Below are 23373 nucleotides of genomic sequence, written 5' to 3'. Positions count from 1 at the left end.
GTTGCGGATCCATTTTCAAGATTCCGGTTTGCTTTCAGTGAATAGAAGCATTCTTGTTTACATTCAGAGGCAGAAAATCGACGCCGATAATGCGCTATTGATATAGGTGCAGCGCTCATTACAAGGGAAAGATCTGACACTTAAAGAAGTTTCCACCATAGAAATTGATGCCATATAGCTAGGACATGTAATATCTTTCAGATGTGTGGTTCCAGTTATCAGGACCCGCGCGATGTTGAGAACAAAGGGGCTTAGGCGCTAGGGGTGCTCCGGGCCACTCGCTGTACAGGGAACTACAACACAGCCCCCTTCCCTTCAAAAGAGCGGTGCTGCAGTTCCCTGCAGAACAGGTGGCCAGGAGCGCTGCCGTCCAGGCGAAATGCCAAAAGGCACCTCGTTCCCTTCATTCTCAGGATCGACTGGGATCCCAGAGGTTCGGACTCCCACCAATCATAATGTTATGGCATATCTTAGAATTATGCCATAACATTGCAATAAAACCCTTTTAGCGAACCGTGCACTAGTTGGACGAAATTAACACAGAATGTCCGACTCTAGATGTAAGCCATGGCTTCAGTTCATTGACAGCAAGTAGAGATCTTGAAAATGGTGAGGAATTGATCTACAAATATCATACCATAGAAAGCTGAATAATCGTACATTTTATAATAGCTCAAGACAAGGTAATGCTCGATTACCCTGGTACCTCCTCAGATTGGAGAGCTGCAGCACCGAACAGCAATCACTCTGGAGGTCTCAACATGAACCTGCATTACCTGCTCACCTATTCATTTGAATGGGAGCCGATTAAGACCACATTTCCTATTCAACATCGAAACATGTGCCGATCACCTGATCACCAGCAGGACGGTATCTAGAACAGTCAACCCGTTTAGATTGACTCCATTAAAAAGGCTAAAAGCCAAGAGAATGGTGAGAGGGCAATTTCTACCACTGGCCCTTGCTGTCCCTTCCCCTGCAGGAAATCATTACATTAGATTTAAAAAACGATCTTACCCTCCAATATTTTGCACAGACAACTAATAGGGATTTTTGCGTAAATGCACAGAAGGAAATACTTTGACAGTTCTGGCAATAAATGGGCTTGGATTCCTCTTCGAACACCGGCTCTGTGTCCTGCAAACAAATAAGTACATAAGTCAGATCCACATATGCCAAAATACTTCAGAGAAACCGCTGCCAAAATAATATCATGGAAGTAAGCCTGGGCAGAAACGGCCATTCTGGATCTCCCCGCAATCCTAGAAGAAATGGAATGGGGTGAATGGCCGATAGCAGGTTTTAGTAGTAAAAGTGGCAGTAGTTGTTGTGGTCCTTGCGGCGTAGTGCACCCTGAAAAAATACGGCTGCTGACATACGGTAACTTTTTTTAGTTTTATTCTCTTTGTTTTCTTAAATTTTTTTTTTTTTTTTGTCGTTTTGTAGCTTTGTGTGTGTTTTTTTCCGGACAAGATGCCACCAACACAAACATTTTTCATTGAAATGAGCCAGCTCCGTGCTGCAGAAAGTAAAACAACGGAGCAGTCTAGTACAAGCCTCTCTAGAACATCTTTCCTCTATTAAGCAGCCACAAGTGGCCTCAACTATTCCTCCCTGCCCTGTTTGTTTGAAAAAAACATTCTGAAATGGCGTCCTGACCAATGGATTGTATGAGCTGCTCTCATGGGCTGCTGGGGAGCCCCACCGTGGACAGCACCTCGGAGAACCATTGATATAGGCAATGTGATTGAGGACCACGGTTGTTTCTTTTTATTATATATAGGGGTGATGAGTTTTACTATACTGTATTGTATTTTATTAAAGCGTTACTGGAACATCTATCCCCAAAAAAATATCCAAAAAATAAAAAAAAAAACACAATTTGGCCTGCCACCTGTATAGCTTTTTTTTTTCTTTTTTTTAAAACCTGTGGTCGTGGCAGTCAAACAGTTGATGCACCACGATCAGTACTCAGTATTTTGCACGCACCCGTCGTAACGTACTGTCATATAGACAAAATATTTAAAAGTAAAAAGGCTCCTAATGGGTGAAAAGAAAAATTTGTTACAGATATTTAAATAAAATAAACAATTTTAAGAAATTACACCCAAACACAAAAAAAATTAAATTTTTTTTCTAAAGTAAATTGTATTCTACAATCCTAAAAAAAAATTGGAATCAATTAAACGCTGCCCAAAAATGATACTTTAAAATGATATGACTTATCCCTCATCAGAGGCAGCTCTCAGCACGGGGGAAGCCTGGTAGTATTACATAGCCGCTATTCAGATGATGCCCTCACTAGGACGTCTTTATGCCTTAAGAGGGTATCTGGACAGAGATTATCTTCTTGACACAACCCCTTTGAGGCCAAAATTGGCTCGGTCCTTTAATTTATTTGAGGTTTTGTATGTTTTGGGGGAGCGGTAATAATTAATGAAAAAAAAACCACAAAAACTGGACCATCCTTACCTGCATGCGGTGAACCTCAGCAGTAATAATCCAGACTTTCAGGATTCCAGTGACTGAAACAGCTACGACCGTGTCTTCTGTAAAACAATAACAAGGCGTCACAGATTTCTTCAGGTCCCATGCACACGACCGTGCCCGTAATCAATGCCCACGATTTTCGGGCTGTGCTCCCATATAGAGTATGGAAGCACGGCCCGTAAAACACGAAAAAAAACGGACATGCACCATAACTCCTGGCACAGTTCTTCCGCACGGATACCCATCCGTAGCGATACGGAAAGGTGTCTGCGGCCAATAGAACTGAATGGGTGCGTAAAACCGTGGACCGTGTTACGGTCTCCGTTTTTTCGGTCGTGTGCATGGGGCCTTAGTTTTTGTATAGCTAATAAAAACATCTGTCTAGTAAACAATGGTGGTGAAAACAAACAAAAAAACCTCTTCTGTCTCCACAAGAAATTGGGCAGGCATACACATGTAAGTGGCATCACCAACTGTTCCTGCCGCCCCATTCACACGACCGTAGTTTTTTATCCATAATTACGGATGAAATTGCGGGCCCATTCATGTCTATTGGACACTGACACCTTTCTGTATATTTACGGATGCGTGTCCGGGCCGCAGAAATGATCCGCAAAATATACATGTCGTATTTTTGTCCGCAATTGCGGAAGGCTACGAATGTGTATTCGTAGCCGTCAGATCTGTATTTGCAGATAGTAAAAACCCGTACGGTCGTGTGCGTTAGGGGTTGCAGTGTGTTGAGCATGTCCGACTACCACTTCCTCCACATTGCCACTGCGGAAAAGCGCTAGTCTAAAGTCACAGCGATGGCTATGGATCCCACCAGGATCCTAGGAAAGGAAGTCAGGGCTGAATATAGCTACTCAGCCCTGACAACATATGTGACTGTCTGACCAATGGAACATCCCGTTTCTTTATGCCCTAAATGTATAAGGTTAATCTTCCTATACTTTTCTCTGGATATAAAAAAAGAAATGGCAAAATGCCAATAATAATCTATTATGTCTATGGTCATGAGTCCGGCCCCTTTCACACCGCGTTTTATGGATTGCGTTGGTCTTCTATGCCAACGTAAGCTTTTAACGTATACGTTAAACGTAAACTGTGGCAGATGCGTAAGTGGCATCCATCACCCACAGTCTATAATGACTTCTGTTTAACGAAAAGTTACCGAAAATCCCATGACGTATGTGTTAAACAGATGCCAGTGAAGGAAACCATACAGTAGCACCCAACACCCATAGGCTCCCACGTTCAAAAAATAAAAATGCGATCCCAGACATACCATCCGACGTAGGCCACATGAACACTCTTTTGGTCTCCGTTGGTCTGATGGGAGCCCATGGGTACATTTTACAGATGCATCGGGAGCTTTCACACCGCATACTCCAAACGTACAAGGGAAACGGGCCCCTTACACACTAAGAGGGACCCTCTGGAGCTCAGCTTGCTAGCATTACCTTGTGTTCTGTGGGAGCGGATGATGCTCATTGAGCTAATCCAGTCTGGAGAGATCTTCGATACAAGTGTGTATAAGACATCTAGGCTGCTGGCGTCCACCACAAGGACTTCTGGGTAATGACCATGACAAAGCAATCGCCCTTCCCGTTGTGTTCCAATAGAGAACTGGTAGAACTGGAAAAAGTGGCAACAATTTTTCATTATAACCAGGTGAAGCAGGGCTGATACCTAAAAACCTGATAATGATAAAAGTTTAAGGGGTAAACACAGACCGTTGCGGGACCGCCGGAGTGGCAGGTGCTTTATAAAGCGAATATGTGCTTTTTTTCAAGATGCCTTGCTTTTGTGTTTAATATGTGATTTTTTTGGTCAGGGAACACCTTTTAAAGCATATCTGGAAAATTTACAATGCTTAGTATCGTTGCGGATCATTTCCCTTCAAAGCTTAGCAGTTTGCGCTGAAAACTTCTTCCTAATTCACTAACCGGAACTTGTTATTACGGTCTGCCATGTCACGAAAACAGCCTATCCGCAGACCGGCCACTAGGTGTACCATCCTGCTAGCTCAAATGACACTAGCCATGCCCGCTTCCCTTCTCACTGCTTGTTTGCATTACTGCAGAGGCTGCTGTAATCACAGGACTTTATTAGCCAGTTCTCTCTACAGACAGCCTGTTACTCCCTGCTTGGGTGAGAGAGTCAAGTTATTTTAGCGGTATCTTTCTATCACACTCTCGAACTACGTCCATTTCTCGCTGACTCTCTCTCAGCAAGGAGAAAGTAAAGGGCTGCAGTGATTCAACTCTCCTGGTACTGCTCCCCATATTGAAATAAATATAATGTGTGCAGCCTGCAAGTGATTGAAGTTAATAAACAGCACAGAGGGGTCAGTTTTATTCCTAAATTAGACAGTTGTGTTAACACAGTGAGGTGCATATAAAACAGAAGTGGTTAGGAATGAGATAACAAATGAACCAACCTGTATACCGGTGTGAGTACACGCTAGTTTAGTAAATTCGACACATCTTCCATCGTTAACGTCCCAGAGACACATCTCACTGCGGAAATAAAAAAAAAATGAAAGTCCACACCAGCCGTTTTGTTTGCAGTCTGGGCGCTCGGTTTTCTACTGTGCCGACCAGACGTTACACTGTTGTGAATGAGATTTCTAAATATCGCAAGAGCTCCTTCAGATCCTGGCGTGCCAACATAATGACCCGGATGTATGCCAAATGGACTCTCTTTTGTCATATGTCAGGTCAATACGGATATGAAGCTTCCCCGGGGCATATGCTGAACACATGCAGCAGGTTAATGGCGTCATATTATGTCCCATTCACACAGTGGGGTTGAAAAGTATGTTTTATTTTTTAGGTATTCTGCAGTTTTTTTTAAATATATTTATGTGTTTACCGAGACTTCCGTTTTTACATGCAATACCACACAGTGAATTTCTATAGAAACAGTTCAGAACATTTTTCTAGAGTTTATTCCGCCATAACACTGGGACGGTTAGTGTAGTAGTAGATTTTATGGTGTCTAAAGAAAAACTGTAATAACGTCCCAATAAAACCTCGGGTGTGGAAACGCTGGTGGAGTATTATTAGACTAGCGGTTGATACTTCAATGTCACCAAGTGTGACCGTATAATAGTAGACTGCAGGCGGAGTACATTTACACAGGTCACATTCTTATCATCTACATTAGGGGCACATTATTCCTTATAATTCATCTCAACCGCTGCAAAACCGCTTCTTAAACAGTAACGGGAAGATTTCTGTCCATGATTGAGAACACACTCTGCCTTTTAATAAAGAAGGTCTGTGTGCATTATGATGTTCTGCAGCAGCTAAAGTGTGTATTATGAGGTTCTGCAGCAGCTGGAGGTTTGTATTATGATGTTCTGCTGTAGCAGCTAAAGTGAGGTTCTGCAACAGCACGAGGCTGTATTATGAGGTTCTGCAGCAGCACGAGGCTGTATTATGAGGTTCTGCAACAGCACGAGGCTGTATTAAGAGGTTCTGCAGCAGCAGGAGGTGTGTATTAGGAGGTTCTGCAAAAGCAGTAGACTTGTATTATGATGTTCTGCAGCAGCAGTAGGCTTGTATTATGAGGTTCTGCAGCAGCAGTAGGCTTGTATTATGAGGTTCTGCAGCAGCAGAGGTTTGTATTTTGAGGTTCTGCAGTAGTTGGTGTGTATTATGTTATTCTGCTGCAGAATTTGACATTCATCGATCATTCTGAAATTAACTAATTCGCTTTATTTATTGGAGTCCAGAACCTTCTCTGCTTGCAGGCAGTGAATACTCACCCGCTTTCCGAGGCGCTCACTATGTACTGCCGGTCAGTAGACGCACAGGCTTTAGACAGGCAGGTGATGGACGCTGTGTGACCAAATAGCAAGGCCCGAGGATTGATCTAAAAATGTAAAGCAGAAATATCTTACAGTGAAAATTTTCATAAGACAACGTGGGGAATGAAACAATGTTTCTGCGCCAGTATTCTGGTGAGGAAATAGTGGAAAAAAAGAATTCACTTTAAGGTCATTTCCACCGCTCTCACCACTTTTAAAAAAAGGCGGGCGTTAGTGGAAGGGCGTGGTCATGCATTTAAAATTATGCCTGGCGTAAATTTGAGCAGAAATCTAGGCCAGCTCCTGGTTGGCGTAGATATTATTCTGTGGCCCACGGGAAGCCGAAGATGCGACAAATTTATTAAGAGGTGTGTGCCAAAATCTGTCCTAACAGACCAGCGAAGATCAATCTGCTCAGCTCCTTCTTCTCTATAACATGCGGCCCGCAGATGGGGCTTTTTTTCCCAACATCACAGTCTGGGAAAGCTTAGTGACAACCTTTGTAAAACTTCTAACGGGAGCCCCAGGCCCTGTTCACACAGAGGTTTTTGCAGGTAGAAAAATCTGCCTCAAAATTCCGTCAGGAATGCCCGCACTCTTTGCTGCATTTTTTGGCCGCGGTAATTAAGCGCTGCTGGCAAAAAAAACGCTTTCTCTGCCTCCCATTGATGTTAATGGGAAGTCAAAGGTAGAAACGCCTGATAAAAGGGCACGACGCTTCTCTTTCCCACGAAAAAAACGCTTCTGCCTCCCATTATAATCAATGGGAGGAGATTTCGGCCATTTTTTGTCACGGTTTCCACATCATAAAACCGCGCCAAAAAAACCAAACCTGTGTGAACTAGGCCCTATCGTTATCACTCCCGCTCTATTGGGAAATCAGAACTGCATTAATGACACGGATCACTGGCATTTTGTCAGCAATTGAGGATCTTCAAGTACCGGTGCAGAGTTACATACCTACCCCGATCGATCACGAGAATGGGAGACCCGTGTCCCCCACTTGAATGGAGCAATGGTCAGACATGCACCCTGCCACGCCATTCAATTCTATGGGGCTGACGGAGATAGCCGAGTACAGGACAGATCCTACAGATGGGTGACAAGTGTCATCCATGGGAAAACCTCTAACTTTTTCACTATTTGGGCAATGACAGCAGTATTGTGTAACGTTGAAATCAATGGGAGCCATATAAATATATTGAAGTAAAATACGACTCTTGGTGGTGGGCCTCCGCAGCGTCAGACACTTATCCTCTATCCTGTGGATATGGAATAATCCCTTTAATGAAGTGTGCAGCACATGTCCAGTCTACTACATGAGGATTTAGGAAAAAATAAAATAAAAGGCGGTGACACAGGAGATCTCTAAATAACTCTAGCAATTGTATAGCCCTTTGACACATCCCTAGAATGTTTTACATTGGAAATGCATTTTAAGTGTCCCACAGGGGACAGCGGTGATTGACTGACGCCACCCTGCAGCAAGTGCCCGGATTGGCCGTTTAACCCATGTGATGCTGTGCTTAATAGCAAGGAGGGCTAACTTTGCCCCTCTGTTTGCTGGGGGCTGATAGCTGTTGGATCAGAACGTTATCATGCCAAGGCGGCATCCATAATAACCCCAGATTACGTAGCCTAAAAAAAAAAACAGAGCATATGTGTCATCGAAATACTGCAACAGCGAAAAGCAATTAAAATACTGATATAATCAAACTAACTAGAGCCAAAATAAACAACGAATTGTGTATGCAGATATTGCCATAACAAAGGAAAAAAATATTGTCAACTGTGAAACTTTGGCAAAACACTGTAGATCTGTTGGATGATCCATTGGGTTCAGGGGATCTATAGGATAGGCCGTCAATGTTTGATTGGAGAGGTCCATCAGAACGAAGTCGGTCCAATGGCACAGAAGCTCGTCTGTATGTGCGGCTGTTCCTGGCCATGGCAGCTCGGGGGGGGGGGGGGGGGCTGTTAATCAGGCTCAGACCCTACCAATCAAATGTTGATAGCCTATCCTAAGGAAAACAGAAAAAAGTCCAGGTCGGGTCACAGCATTTATACTCACTTCCAGTGTCGGTGAAAGATCCCAGAGGCAGATCTGTCCGTCATGGCACCCCGTGATAATTGTCGTCATATCATCCATTACCAGCACAGTGGATATACAGTGTGTGGGTGCTTTACGCCCCCATAGGACAATGGGAAGGACTAGACTGTTTCCAGTCATTTTTATGACCTAGCAGAAAAGAATAGAGAGAAATAAACGATAAGAAAGTTAGTATATACATATACAAGTATCACAGACGGTGGAACGGGCGAACTGGAGGAAATATTTATTCCAGTGCCGATGATGAAGAAGAAGGAGGAGGAGGAGGAGGATGCAAGAAAGGAGGCGGATGGAAAAAAGTAAAGAAAGGAGGTGAAAAAGCAAAGTAATATAATAAAAAAAGCAAAATAATATAATAAAACGGTAAAACGCCTCTATCAGAGTTATAAAAAGCTGTATAATAATCTACTAGGTGACTGGAGATTATACACTAGGGTGGTCACAAGGTATAGGGGGCAATTTTATTTTCGGTCTATCTTCCGGGGGACCCCCCTAAAGGTTGTCAATGGACTAGAAAATGTGATTGGCAAAGTTTCAGATCAACTTGATAACATTAACCTGTGCCTCATTGAGGTTAAAGTTTAGAATAATTGAGATTTTTTATTTTTTGCTAAAAATCACAGTTTTTCTAAACTTTAACCTCAATGAGGCACGGGTTAACGTTATGAAGTTGAGCTGAAACTTTGCCAATCACATTTTCGAGCCAATTGACAACTTTTAGGGGCGGTCCCCCGGTAAAAATTCGAACATTGATTTTTTTTGTGACCAGCCTATTATACACTCTTCAACATTGAAATTGCAACACCAAGAAGGACAAGCCGTAAGGTTATGCAAGTCGAGGAAGTAGCAGGTGTCGCTAAGATCTGCAAATGATCACATTTTGAAGCCTATCTATGGCATGCGCGAGGGCATAAAAGCCAGATTGAAAGCAACGTTTTTCAGACACCTCAAAAATCGGATCAACTAGTGTGGGATGATTGTGCGACGCCTCCTGTTTGTCGACGTGCCAGTTATTGCCACTTGTCGTAAACAGAATCCTTGAATTGAGAGACCTTGGTGTATCACTCTGGCAAATCGCTACGCGCCTAGGCCGAGATTTCAGCACTGTTCAACGTTACAAGTCCCGGAGGTTGGGAGAACAACAATGAACAGGAACGACAGCAAGAGGTGCACGGAGCCGAGCCTCTGCTAGGACGGATCGTCTGATATGAAGAATGGCACGTAGTGATCTATTCTGTACTGAAAGTGAAAATGGACGTCACATCTCAAGCCTAGGGCGGCAACCAGTGTCGACACAAACCATCAGAAGGCGTTTGCACGAGCTACGAGCCAAACGTTTAGTTACAGATGTTCCATTGACCACACACCACCGCTCCCATAGCCTATCATGGTGCACAGCAATACGGAAATGGAAGTCTATGCTCTTCAACGATGAGTCCTGCTTTTGTCTCGGATGAAATGATAGCCAGAGATTGGTCTGGAGACTACGTGGGCAACACCATAAAGAGGCCTTCACAAAGGAACGTCACACCAGTCCTAATCCCGAGATTATAGTGTAGGGTGGCATAATGTACGGTAGCCGAACCTCTCTAGTCTTCATTTCAGGTACACTAACAGCCCGGTGTTACATTGATTTGGTCGTGGAACTAGTGGTACAGCCATTTCTCCACACTGTCCCAGAAGCCATTTTTTTTACAGGACAACACCAGGCCGAATGTTGTTCATGCTACTGTGAGAAGCCTGCGTCGCCTAAACGTTCTACCATGGCCTGCAGCATCTCTGGACTTCTCCCATCGAGCACATCTGGGATGTCATTGGTCGGCAATTGCAGAGGAAGCTGCCAGAAGCCGATTTGCGTGCCCAAGTGCATTCAGTGTGGCATAATATTCCTCAGACAACCATTAATAACCTCATTGACAGAATGCCATGGCGTGTAAGTGCAAGTATACCTGCACGTGTTCTCATACTCTACACAGAATAAATCAAGATATTTTTTTTCCATTTTGTATCAGTTGCATATCATTCACATGTCTATCGATCCTGTGATTTCCACAATTCCCACACCTTCTTGGTGTTGCAATTTCAGTGTTGAGGAGTGTGTGTGTGTGTGTGTGTGTGTGTGTGTGTGTGTGTGTGTGTGTGTGTGTGTGTGTATGTATGTATGTATGTATGTATGTATGTATGTATGTATGTACAATTCTGTGAAAATGATCTTCTGATATGTCAGCAATGGGACAGGGGTGGAAAAAATATGGTCACCAGGACTTGATGATGACTAGAAAAATTGACCCGATGCCAAATGCATGGAGTTGGCTGCTGTTACTGAACAGTAGCAGACCACATGACATCTATCATATGACAACGCTGTGTGCTCCTCCTGTATCAGTGCATGGAGGCCACCGCTTGTTTACAACTCATTGCCAGCAGAGGGCGCTTTGCTGGAGGTGAGCACATGGGGCAAGGTCTTGCTGTGTGATTACTGGAAAGGGGTGAGAGTGGCTAGAGGGTTCTGCTGTGACAACCTGCTGAGGAAAGATGGGGGTAACTGCTGTGATCAGTAATGGAAGGGGCTGCTGTGAAAGTGTGGGGGTTGGCCAGTCTGTGATGACTAGGGGTAGGGGGTGTGGTTTGTTGTGACTACTGGAAAGCGAACCTGTTAGAACTAGTGTGTAGTGTGCCTGCTGTGACTACTGGGGACAAGGGGAGCCTGCGGATGACTTGAAGTGGAGAGTGGAAAACATATTTTTACTTCTAAGAGGGGGTACAATGTTGAGACTACCATTAAGAAGAGCTCTTTTCCGACTACAAGTGGGGCGGGGTGCTGAAGAGACATGCGTTTGCTTAACAGAGCTGGCTCAGATTTTTAAGCGCCTATAATGCGATATGATAACTGCCGGCTCAAAAACTTTCGCTGACTTCCCCATCAAGAGAATTTCAATAGATGAAGGGTTAAAGGGATTGTCCAGTGGTGAAAACCCATTTTCATACACTCCATTAGGGAATTCTGAGTTAATAGAGGGGGGTCCTCTGTTCAGGATCCTCATCTCTTGGTCAGAGCAGAGAGAGGTTACAAAGAGTGTTCTCTCACTCTGGAGGACCTGTCCTGTATTACACAAAACACATTGAATGGACACTGTGTAATGCTTAATTTCCCCTGTGGTGGCGCTGCAGGGAAGTTAAAAACGTGCTGTCAGGTTTACCCACAGATTACAGCTGATCACTGGAGGTCCGAGCAGGGGGACACTTTGTGATCTCCTTAGGGGGAGTTCACACAGTTTTTTGATGCGGAAACTGCGCCGGAAAACGCGACAAAAAACGTCCGAAAATGCCTCCCATTGATTTGAATGGGAGGCGGAGGCATTTTTTTCCACGTGCGGAAAAACCGTCTCACAGGAAGAAGGGACATGCCCCATCTTCGGGCGTTTACGCCTCTGACCTCCCATTGACATCAATGGGAGGTAGAGAAAGCTTATTTCGCGGCGCTCAAAGGCCACGGGCGAAACGGAGATTTGAGGAAGATTTTCCGCCTGCAAAAAACTCTGTGTGAACCCAGCCTTATTGTCAAGGGACCCTTCTATCAAGAAGGAATTGTCCAAAGCAGAGAACCTCTAGAAAATCTATATTTAAAGAGGCTCTGTCACCAGAATAAAAATGCTCTATCTCCTACATCAGTTTATCGGCGCTGGAATGTAGTTACTAGCAATGTGTTTTTATTTTAAAAACGATGTTTTTTAACAAAGTTATGGCGTTTAGAACATTTATGCAAATGAGGTCCTTAATGCCCAACTGGGCGTTTTTTAATTTTCAACCAAGTGGGCGTATGACAAAGAGGTGTATGACGCTGGCCAATCCGCATCATACACCTCTCTGTCTTACACACAAGCTAGATTCACTGAGCAGCGTGATCTCGCGAGACCGCGCTGTGACGTCACTTCCGCCCACAGGTCCTTCATCCCTGCGTCTGAAGACAACATCTTTCGTCTCCCTCCAGGCCGATGAGAAGTCCCAGTCGTCGGATCGGTGGTAGTAGCAGCAGCAGCCTGAAGGGAGACGAAAGATGTTGTCTTCAGACGCAGGGATGAAGGACCTGTGGGCGGAAGTGACGTCACAGCGCGGTCTCGCGAGATCACGCTGCTCAGTGAATCTAGCTTGTGTGTAAGACAGAGAGGTGTATGATGCGGATTGGCCAGCGTCATACACCTCTTTGTCATACGCCCACTTGGTTGAAAATTAAAAAAACACCCAGTTGGGCATTAAGGACCTCATTTGCATAAATGTTCTAAACGCCATGACTTTGTTAAAAAACGTTGTTTTTAAAATAAAAACACATTGCTAGTAACTACATTCTAGCGCCGATAAACTGATGTAGGAGATAGAGCATTTTTATTCTGGTGACAGAGCCTCTTTAAAGTGTAGCTAAACGTTGACAAACTTCTGACATGTCATAGTGACATGTCAGAAGTTTGGATTGGTGGGGGTCCGAGCACTGAGACCTCCACCAATCGCTAGAACGAAGCAGCTGAAGTCGCTTCGTGTCTGTTCGGCTTTTTCCGGAAAGCCGATGTATCGGAGTACGGGCTCATAGACTTTCTACTGAGTCCGTACACCGATACATTTATTTCCGGAAAAAGCCAAACAGACATGTAGCGGCTGAGCGCTTCAGCTGCTTCGTTCTAGCAATTGGTGGAGGTCTCAGTGCTCGGACCCCCACCAATCCAAACTTCTGACATGTCACTATGACATGTCAGAAGTTTGTCAAACGTTTAGCTACACTTTAAACATCCAGTAGAGGAAAGTAAACCTATCAACTTTGCTCTGCAGGAATAAGTTCCCATTTTTAACAAGAAATATGTGATGGGACATGGACAACAAATATGGCGGGGTTAACTTGTCCTCATACAGAATATAAAAGGTTGAATCCTCCTTTTAATACCATATTACAATTCACATATGTAACTGGTCCTGAGTTACAGCTTAATGGTTGTCACTAGAAACAGTCGACAAGCCTGTAGTCAGACACATCCCTAACAGCTTAGCTCCTATAACACAGGGGGACAAATAATTTTTACCACATCTGATTACTGATCAGAGTAAATACAGTAAATATAACCCTTCCCAGAAGGAAAAGCACCAGAAAAATATCCGTGAGCCAGCAAGGAATGCTGGTAGATTTCGGCTTTGAAGCCTGCAGAATTATGAATGCAGCTCTGGAGTGTACTACAGACTCGGTACAAGATAAGTCATGTAATGTATTTACAAGCTACGCATCATTTTATGTACAATAACTCTGTAAGTTATGTAATGGTGTTCATAGATCGCCTGTAATGGAACGTGAACCTACAACATTGAGGCCGCTCATCAGATATATTGACCTGTAAATATTTTCACCCAGTTTCACACTACACTGTATTTCTTGTGAACGGTTTGTTTTCTTTGTTGTAATGTACGGTCGCAGGCAGAGCGCAGTTTTTTACACTAACACCTGGTGTTATTCTGCTTTTACAATATGATGTTTACTTTCAGGGCTCAGTTTTGACCGTATATGAGCCAATTCTGCAGTATGTCAGTCAGGAAAAGATCAGACCATACAGGAGGAGGAGCTTCAGAGGCGCTCAACAAGCATATTACCGACCAACCGTCCGCATTTTCACGAACCACAAAGGGGCAGGCAATATGCTAATTTGCATAAAAAGGGGCATTTCTGTGAAACTTGGGGGCCTTCTCTGTAGCATAGGCAGGACTTAAAGGGTTATTCCCTAAATGCCTGATAGATGCAGGTCCCAGCTCTGGAACCCGAACCTATACTGAGAACAGGGGTTATCCAACCCCCGTTTCACCTGGAGCGGTGGCCGCTGACCACAGATTCCAGGTAGGGACTAGTGAAGAGACGGCTGCGCATGCAGGTGGCTCTCCATTCTACTCTATGGGAGTAGCGGAAATAGCGTCCCTGGAATCCCCCGTTTTTGGTTAGATGTGGGTTCCATCAGTGGAACCAGCACCTATCAGACATTTATGGCATTTCCTGTGGATATGCCATAAATGTCTACGATGGGAAAACCCCTTTAAAATATCTCGCGATTTGGAATTCAAATGTTGGCAAATGTGAACATGGTAGTAAAATGTAATCTAATTCTCAGTAGTCTCAAAGCTAGAGGGCGGAGCCTAATTGCTATCATGTCTTCTATACAATGCACACAGAGAAGAGGAGAATCCCGCTCTCCTATATCAGCATGAAGGAGATTATACAGCAATGAGGAATGTAACTGAGAATCCAGAACTGGGGTGATATAGAACACTTTCTAGAAGCTGCAGCAGCGTCTCTCTGTGTCTTTCTAACTCTGCTCCTGCTCCCACACCCCTCTCCATAGTCTTCTATGGGCAGCATCTGTGTCGCTCTCTCTCTTTCTCTCTGGTCCTGCTCCACACTGTCCTCTCTATAGACTTCTATGGGCAGCATCTCTGTCGCTCTCTCTCTCTCTGCTCCACACTGTCCTCTCTATAGACTTCTATGGGCAGCATGTCTGTGTGTGTGTGTGTCTGTCTCTCTCTCTCTCTCTCTCTCTCTCTCTCTCGCTCGCTGCTCCTGCTCCCTCCATAGACTTTTATGGGCAGTGTGTCTGGTCTATCTCTCCTCCCTCTCCGCCATCCATAGACTTGTAATGGCAGGCAGTAAAGACACACATCCTCACCTTCTGCAGTCCGTCTAAGTAGGGACTGACTTTGCTTGACAATAGGGGGTGGACAACAGATTACAGGAAGGGAGACACCTAGTGGTAGTAGCTTCACACAGAATATGCATGAATAAAAACTAAATTTTAACAGTAAGTAATGACAAAGTTGATCTATATCAGGCATACTATTAGATTAGAATACGTTTTTTGAAAGGTTAGTGTCCATTTAAATTATCAAAATTTTTCGCCCTTTCTATAATTTTCAGCGTGTGTGTGTCAGGCGCTGATTTCTGGTTATCTGCACTGGAAGTCTTCCATTTACTGTGAAGTGGAATGTAAGCAAACACAATGGGCAGGACACTGGAGGTCCGAGCTTATCACAAACCAAAACATTCAACTCAACTGCACTCAATATTTTTGCAAAAACACAGCAGAGGCCGCATACCATAAATGAAAGCCTGATGTGGAAATTCCTCCATAAAGATAAAGCTAGACAGGGTTCACCGGGGGGCACACTCATGGGGGTCCTGGCCCATTCTGTCTAGATTTGTTCTTTGAGCACAAAGTTTAGCTGCAGGTATGGATCAGATCCCATTATATGGAAGCGGGTGAAGATTTTATTTGTTTCTACATAAGGGTACGTACACACGGAGTGTTTTCAGCTGTTTTTTGGGCCGTAAACATCCTGAAAAACGGCTGAAAAAGCGGAAGCAGAACGCCTCCAAACATCTGACCATTGATTTCAATGGGAAATACGGCGTTCTGTTCCAATGACGCGTTTTTAAAAACGGCCGCGTAAAAAAAAAAAAAAAACAGCAAAAAAGGAAGTGCATGTCACTTCTTCAGCTGTTTTTGGAGCCGTTTTTCATAAACTCTATAGAAAAACAGCTCCAAAAACGGCTTTAAAAAAAGCGAGTTTGATTAAAAAACGCCTGAAAATCAGGAGCCGTTTTCCCTTGAAAACATCACCGTATTTTCAGATGTTTTTGATTTCGTGTGTGCACATACCCTAACAGGATCCAGGATCCTTCCAATGTAGATGGAACATGGACTGCAAATAGCACCATGTGGCTGCAGCTTTACACTCTAGAGCAGCGCTCTCCTACCTCACTCTCCAGCTGTTATTAAACTACAATTCCCAGCATGCCCTAGTCACAGACTGTCTCGGCATGCTGGATGACGTCGTTTTGCAGCAGCTGGAGAGTGAGGTTGGAGATCACTGCTCTAGATTATGGCGGGCGGTAGCTCTGCATCCACCACCTTTTTAGGGTGTCCATGCCGGAACGCAAATTTGCCATCCAATAGGAAACAGATGAAGGACCATCTCCGTAGAACTGCTCCTTTAAACTGAATCGACAGTTGATAACCACAGTTTAAGCTTTTCAAACCCCGGGAGTTGAGCTGTGGGGTCCGAGTCTTGACAAACATTGTCAAATGAATGTCCCTTCATGTAACGCAAGATTTTAGTTATAGCTCAGAGAGAGAAGGGGGGCCGAGAAAGGGACCGCCTCTATATTTATGTTTGCTAACTTAAAGGGGTGGTCAGGATTTAAAAAAAAAAATATGTCTGATTTCTTCCAAAAACAGCTCCACACCTGTCCACAGGTTGTGTGTGGTATTGCACCATTTACTGCAACAGTAGGAATTGTGGGGTCCCAACGTTCACACACCCCCAACAATCAGTAGGCTATGGCATATTCTATCATGGGGAAATCCCCTTTAACTCCTTTATACTTTGTGAAAATTCCTCCCAATTTGCAAAATTTGTGTTTGCCGACAGTGAATGGGAACATTTTTCTTTACATCCAGAGGCTAAAAATTTGTATAGACCTAATCATTTCTGTAAGAACTACTCCATCTGTATAGATTTTCAGCCTCTGGATGTAAAGGAAAATGTTCTAACTTAATGACAGCAAGCAGAGATGTTGAAATGGGTGATAGATTTCAATGCACTCCAAAAAATGCTCTCAAAAAATAGTATGCATGAAAAAAAAGACATATATATATATACCGTCCCAGTCAGCTGCTATAGAACTACAAGTCCCATCATGACCTTATAGACAAGGGTTGTATTGGGATTCTGGGACTTGTAGTTCTACAGCAGCTGCAGCCTGGGATATATACAGCCTAGGTGCCAAATAACAATATTACAACAGCATTATATAGAATTTCTGCGTCTATATTAGCAGCCAGGCAGGGACTGGCCCGCATATACTACATGTAATACGGTACTATACAATAAGGTTTGAGACACTGAAACTCTCGTATACTCACCTTTTACCCTCCTCTCCCCTTAATATGGAGCTCTCACCTCCTGCTGTACCTCAACGACCCCCCCACTTTCCCAATACACCAGCTGACAGTTTCTATGGCGATGAGAATTACGCCTTACGGCAGGCGTCGTAATCCCCATAAGAGTTATGTATGATCCGCAGTCACATGCTCTTACTTCCGGTCAGTGTTTGTATCTTTGAACAATAAAGTTTTAAGTACTGAATTGAAAAAACAAAATCCAGGAAATGTTACTGGGCAGAGCCACATGCCATCGTCATCGTTGCTAAGACGACTATTGGTCGCTGGAATGCTACGTCATGAAGGTGGAAGGCACCATCTTTTTTAGTGGCAACATAGAATTGAACGTTATGCTGTGTGATATAATTTAGGACCGTATTTTACATAATATATAATGTTTTCTAGTGGCCATTATCTGCTGTGAGGGAAATAATGTGAAATGTAGACATTTTTAACAGTCATGATCGATGTCTTAAAGGGGTTGTCCACCTTGGACAACCCTTTTAAGATCAGATTATTGAGTCTTAGACATTGATATGATTCTTTATTCTACATGTACAATTTCCACATGGCTGTCTTTTTTTTTTTAATTTTGACTACCAAACAACATACAATATTTTTCCTACTTATCGACAACTAATAGACCTGTAAGGAAATTCATGGGAAAGATCATTTAAAGGGGTTGTTCAGGATTAGAAAGAAAGTTAAACTTTTTTTTCCCCCAGAAACAGCGACACTTCTGTACATGGGTATGGAATTGTAGGCCATTCCCATTCAACTGGTCTGTGGTCTGACCTGATGTCTGTATTTATGGGGTCTGATCTGGCGACTGTATTTAGTGGTCTGGTCTGGGGTCTGCATTTATTAATGGGTCTGTATTAGTTTAGGGGGTCTGGTCCTGTATTTAGCTGGTCTGGTCTGATGTCTGAATTTAGGGTGTCTGTTAAAGGGTCTGCATTAAGGGGGTCTGGTATGAAGTCTGCAATTATTAAGAGGTCTGTTCTGGGGGTCTGTAATAGTTTAGCGATCTGGGGGTCTGTATTTAAAGGGATTTTTTGAGAACCAAAAATGATTAGCAGTGTACTCCCTGCAGTATATGAGTACACTCGCTAATATGCATTCCAATCCCCCGGCAGCGCTATAAAAATCGATTAAAATCTCAGAATTGGCGCGACGGGATCGGAATGTATATTAGCGAGTGTGCCCACATACGGAGTATACTGCTAATAATTTTTGGTCCCCACATAACCCCTTTAAGGGCTCTGCGATAATTTCATGGTGTGATAAACGTTCATATTATGATTTAAAGGCCGTTGTATGGGGCTGTATACCTTATAAATGGACGGGGTACAAAGGAAAAAAAATGTATTCAACATTTTTTTGAAAACTGTCTCTTCTCAAAAGTTGGCAAGTATTGAAGGCTATATAAACCTTTGCAGGGCATTCTTTTTTTGTGTTTGGTGTAACTTTATAAATAGTTTTTATTAAAAATTTGTTTTACTTTTTTAGATAAAGCTGTCGTTCACTATCTGTCAGTTCCGCAGACCTGTCTCTGACACGCAGGATCCACCTGTAATCTATTACATCTAAGTTCATAACTAATAACTGTATAGATTACAGGTGGATCCTGGGTGACCTGCTGTCACTGAACCTGTCAGTCCCGGGGACCTGATGCGAGCAGGATTTCGCTGTACCTACAGATGTTCTGTTTTTTGTTAAATACAAAAACACTATAACAATAATGTGGAAGTGCAAAGTGGTAATCACCCATATGGCGAAGTCCTTAGCAGAAAGCCGGTGAGATATCTTTGACAAACGCCGACTTATCCTCCACGTAGGTCTCTGCTGAAGTCCTTCAGATCTCCAGTCCGGAATACAAGATATCTCACCGGCTTTCTGCTAAGGACTTCGCCATATGGGTTATTACCTCTTTGCACTTCCACACTATTGTTATAGTGTTTTTGTATTTAATTTATATTTATACAAAGAATATATCTTTTTCAAACTTTAACGGGTTCTTGACTTTCATTTTCTGATGTGCCTATTTTTACATTTTGGATAACCTAGGAATATGTCATCACTTTATAAGATAGGAATAAGACAAGGGAGGAAACATTGTGCTTTGGCCAGTCAAACTCTATATGGCTGTGTTCACATATCATTATGTAAACACGTTCAGTGTATGCGCCGGAAAAGTTCCCAGCGCATAAGCCGAGCGTAGATATAAATAGGTCCCCTTTCACCTACTCATTCATTTTTGGCCTCGGGATGGTATGCGTCGGCATAACTTTTCAAAGCGCAGCAGTTACTTTATAGGAAGATGCAGCTTTCCTATACTGTGGGCCACTGAAAAAAAAAGTATACTGTGCGGTATATGTTCTTTCTAATATTGTGGTCAATGGGTGACATGCGTTTTTAATGTGTAATTTGATTGGCTGTTAGATTCAGCTAAAAGATATGGCATTCTATAGCACCTATGTTTACGCGCTACCTCATTAAGAATATTACGTACCTGCCTGGTAGACCTGCATTATAGTGGCAGGTAGAGGAAACCTTTGTGAAAAGGGCTGTGTATGTATTGATTTATTTCTGAAACCTATGGTTCTTGGCTTGGATTCTCATCTACTGTATGTGATCTGATGCAACGTTTAGATAGTTTTACAGTTCCTGACAATATCCTCATTGCCAAGTGTGACGTGGAATTGCGATATATATATATATATATATATTGCAACATTTTCCACAATAGAAGCGGTCACTTTTTCCTTGGAACAGCAGGAAAGCTCGGACCAGATGCATAGCTTCTTTCTGCTTCGCTTCATTTATTTTGTGGTTTGACAATTATTTTGTCTTCAATTGTACTTTTTATCGGCAGGTCTCCAAAACCAAATGGTGCTATTCCCTCTCCCATGCCAACCTCTTTTTGGGTTGGTGGGAGCAGACGCATTCTTACCTGTCTCGGTTCTTTCAGACTAGCATCCTTAGGCTGGATTCACACGAGCATGTTCGGTCCGTAAAGGACGGAACGTATTTCGGCCGCAAGTCCCGGACCGAACACACTGCAGGGAGCCAGGCTCCTAGCATCAGTTATGTACGATGCTAGGAGTCCCTGCCTCGCTGCGGGACAACTGTCCCGTACTGTAATCATGTTTTCACGGAGAGGCAGGGGCTCCTAGCGTTGTACAATGATGCTAGGAGCCCAGCTCCCTGCAGTGTGTTCGGTCCGGGACTTGCAGCCGAAATACATTCCGTCCTTTACGGACCGAACATGCTCATGTGAATCCAGCCTTAGGTGGCTTCGTTACATCGATGATGTACTAGTAGGAGAGGGACATATGCGGATTTGATTTCCTGTCTGAATGATAATCCTTTTAATATCCAATTACCGAGCCCTTACTACCCTCTTTTGGAAAAAGACAGCAACCAACAGCTTTCATCCTAAACAAATGAAAACTGGCAATCCTATAGCCAATCCCTACAAAATAGGACAAACCGTTCTGAATTTGATGAGCAAGTTCAAAAATTAATGGTTTAGGGCTCGAGACTACACTCATCACGTTATTTCTCATCCCCAAAACCCAAATATCATGTTTACAATGACCTTTAGTATTCAGTGGGTGATTGACATCAGGTTACCGCAAGACATACCCTCAATGCCACAATTGTCAGAAAGTCATGCCCATAATTTGAAAGAGTGCCTGGTTAAAAGCCACTTCACACAGCCCCAGATTTTTATGATATGGTATTAATTTGAAGTGCTTTTATCCCTATGGAGGTTGTAGTCTCTAGATACAGTACATGGTATCAACTGCAGTCTTTAATGATCCGTGTCACCACCTTTCTTTAGTATTACAGAACTGCTAAATAGCAGAGGATGAAAACTGTGACAATAGTGACCGCGCATGTCCTCAAGTATCATAGGGGTAGGTTGAATGGTTTGCAGGTCGAGGACCTAGATCTGGTCCAGATAAACATTAGGGAGGTGACGATAAGAGTGCCCTTCCTAGATCAGAGTCCTGTAAGATTTATTATTTTAATTCAGTTTCACCTAAATATCTTTAGGCTTTCTATATTCTAATGGTTCTAAATGTTTTTGGCATTTTTTTTCTTCACATTAAATATTAACATACTGTTTGACCTGGATAGGTGTTTTCAGCATTGCTCCGATGCCCCTTACGTTTGGAGCATATATCAAGCAATATTTGTGTCTAACCCATACCATTAACAGATATTGGTGAACATCTTGGGAGAGGTTGACATACCTGGACTTGAACCAGGGACTTCAGGGATTGCTTCTTTATTTGGATATTACTATGACATCATTCTTTCTTTTATTTTTTTTACAGGCTGTTGCTGACATGGAGACTCCTCGATGATCATGAAGTGTAATGCTGCTCATCCATATGAAATTAGGGGGGTTTTAAGCTCTTCCTATAGGTTTCAGGCCTCATGCACACGACCGTGTTTTTCTTCAGTGTGCTATCCACATTTTTTGCAGCTATCACACACCCATTTATACGAATTGTTAAATCCGTTGTTCTGTTCTATCCCTGTCCGTTTTTGCAGAGCCATGCCACCATTCAAGTCTATCGGTTCGCAAAAATAACAGACCGCACACGCAAGCCATCCGGGTGCTGTCCGAATTTTGCAGATACGTCACTAGGAAACACCTAGAGAATCTGATCACGTTATCTTCCTATGGGTGCGGACCGCGAAATACGGAAACATGGCCGTAATATGCGGAACAGTTCCGGAAGCAAATCAGAGGACCGAAACATGAACACCAGGAGCCGTAGTTTGTGGCCCGATCAGCGAGCCTTAGTCCCAGGAACACTTCCCATGTGTGTCACGTGGTTTGGCCTACCTTATCCCGGTAAGCCTGAGTTTTTTTGTTTTTTTTTCTAATGTTTATTAGTGTGTGTGGTTAAAATTTTATTGAATATGTATGGCTGTTGAACATCTGGTCATGTTCTGTGTATATTTTGCTTCATTAGCTTCATTCATGGTCAGATTTACTCCTCTTCAAGATTAGCCAGAATTCTGGCGCACATGTCGTGCAGGTATACAGAAGAGGGGATATAAGAGATCCATCAGAGCTGAACAATGCCTAGAGGTGGATGGACAGTTTGGATTGTACCAGAGGGCCCTGGGCCAGAAGGGGCCAATAGCTCCTCAGTCGATGGCAGTTTTCATTGAAGGCCTGCAAAAAGACAACAAAATGAACGGGATAAATGTTGCCCAATTGCAAAGTGTGAACCCAGCTCAAGTGTATTTACTGCCCGTCATCGGAGGTGTGCCCCTGACTACACCATCACTTAAGAAACACACAGATATACCCGATCTCCAGCTATACCTTTATTTTGTGACTGGGTTCTATGGGTCGGTTTCAGGAACATGCAATGCTATAGAACAAAAATAAAAACAATGAATAGCACAAAATTACATACAAAAAATGATTTTGTCCAGTCACGTTCTTCATGGGTTCCAGGCAGCTTCACACATTACGGAGGTCTCAGTGTTGTTCAGAATGAATAGAACTTACAGTTATTATGACTATTTCATGAATGTGGCAGACAAAGGACCACAGACCAAAAATCTTACTTTTAAAATAACCAGCAGGGGGAGACATGCAAAAGTATCTTTACAAAAATCTGATTAATATGGCAGAAAGAGGTTGGATAAAGTCTGTTTAAGTTTTACTGCCCCTTTTCTACACGGGTTCAGTGCCAACTCTTCCTTATGATGAACACTTGAGAAATCCGAAACACGCTGGCTGCTAGGAGCGAGCTGTCTGACAATCCCAGTGAAAGACAGTGGTTGCTACGCAGTGTGTCCCTAGCAACCAAACTAATAATTGGCTCAGCAGCTTGGTACCAGACATGTCCTGCCCCTCCACATCTCAACCGGCCTCATTAAAAACGTAGTCGGGGGACATAAAATATAAATAGGTGGTATTGCCTGTAGCGAACAATCCAGCTAAGTCTTAGACCGCT

The 23373-nt window shown here is 43.3% G+C and overlaps 1 protein-coding gene and 1 long non-coding RNA gene across 7 annotated transcripts in view; one reads left to right on the top strand and one right to left on the bottom strand.

Moving 5' to 3' along the window:
* WDR7 (WD repeat domain 7) overlaps window positions 1–17532 on the bottom strand; it is a 417770-nt gene extending 400238 nt beyond the window's left edge. For all 3 annotated transcript variants that reach the window (XM_075841243.1, XM_075841247.1, XM_075841253.1), the window contains exons 1-7: window positions 17363–17532; window positions 8379–8546; window positions 6266–6372; window positions 4934–5012; window positions 3954–4128; window positions 2473–2549; window positions 1018–1137 (exon numbers count right to left, since the gene is read on the bottom strand). In XM_075841243.1, coding sequence (XP_075697358.1) covers window positions 1018–1137; window positions 2473–2549; window positions 3954–4128; window positions 4934–5012; window positions 6266–6372; window positions 8379–8537 — 717 coding nt within the window. In that variant the 5' untranslated portion in view covers window positions 8538–8546; window positions 17363–17532. The remainder of the gene's footprint in view (window positions 1–1017; window positions 1138–2472; window positions 2550–3953; window positions 4129–4933; window positions 5013–6265; window positions 6373–8378; window positions 8547–17362) is intronic.
* Window positions 17533–17600: 68 nt separating this feature from the next.
* Window positions 17601–22479, top strand: LOC142662931 (uncharacterized). Of its 4 annotated transcripts, XR_012851041.1 has the most exons (5): window positions 17616–17685; window positions 21228–21303; window positions 21727–21765; window positions 21947–22253; window positions 22375–22479. It is a non-coding gene; the product is annotated as an uncharacterized LOC142662931 (long non-coding RNA). The 4 variants fall into 4 exon arrangements; XR_012851042.1 differs by lacking the exon at window positions 21228–21303 and having other exon boundaries at window positions 17601–17685; XR_012851039.1 differs by having other exon boundaries at window positions 21727–22253.
* Window positions 22480–23373: the final 894 nt, after the last annotated feature.

The sequence above is a fragment of the Rhinoderma darwinii genome, chromosome 1 (genome assembly GCF_050947455.1).
Source record: "Rhinoderma darwinii isolate aRhiDar2 chromosome 1, aRhiDar2.hap1, whole genome shotgun sequence".
NCBI classification, from domain to species: domain Eukaryota; kingdom Metazoa; phylum Chordata; class Amphibia; order Anura; family Rhinodermatidae; genus Rhinoderma; species Rhinoderma darwinii.
Note: the sequence above shows the minus strand (reverse complement) of the source record. Positions and strands in the feature narration are given on the sequence as shown.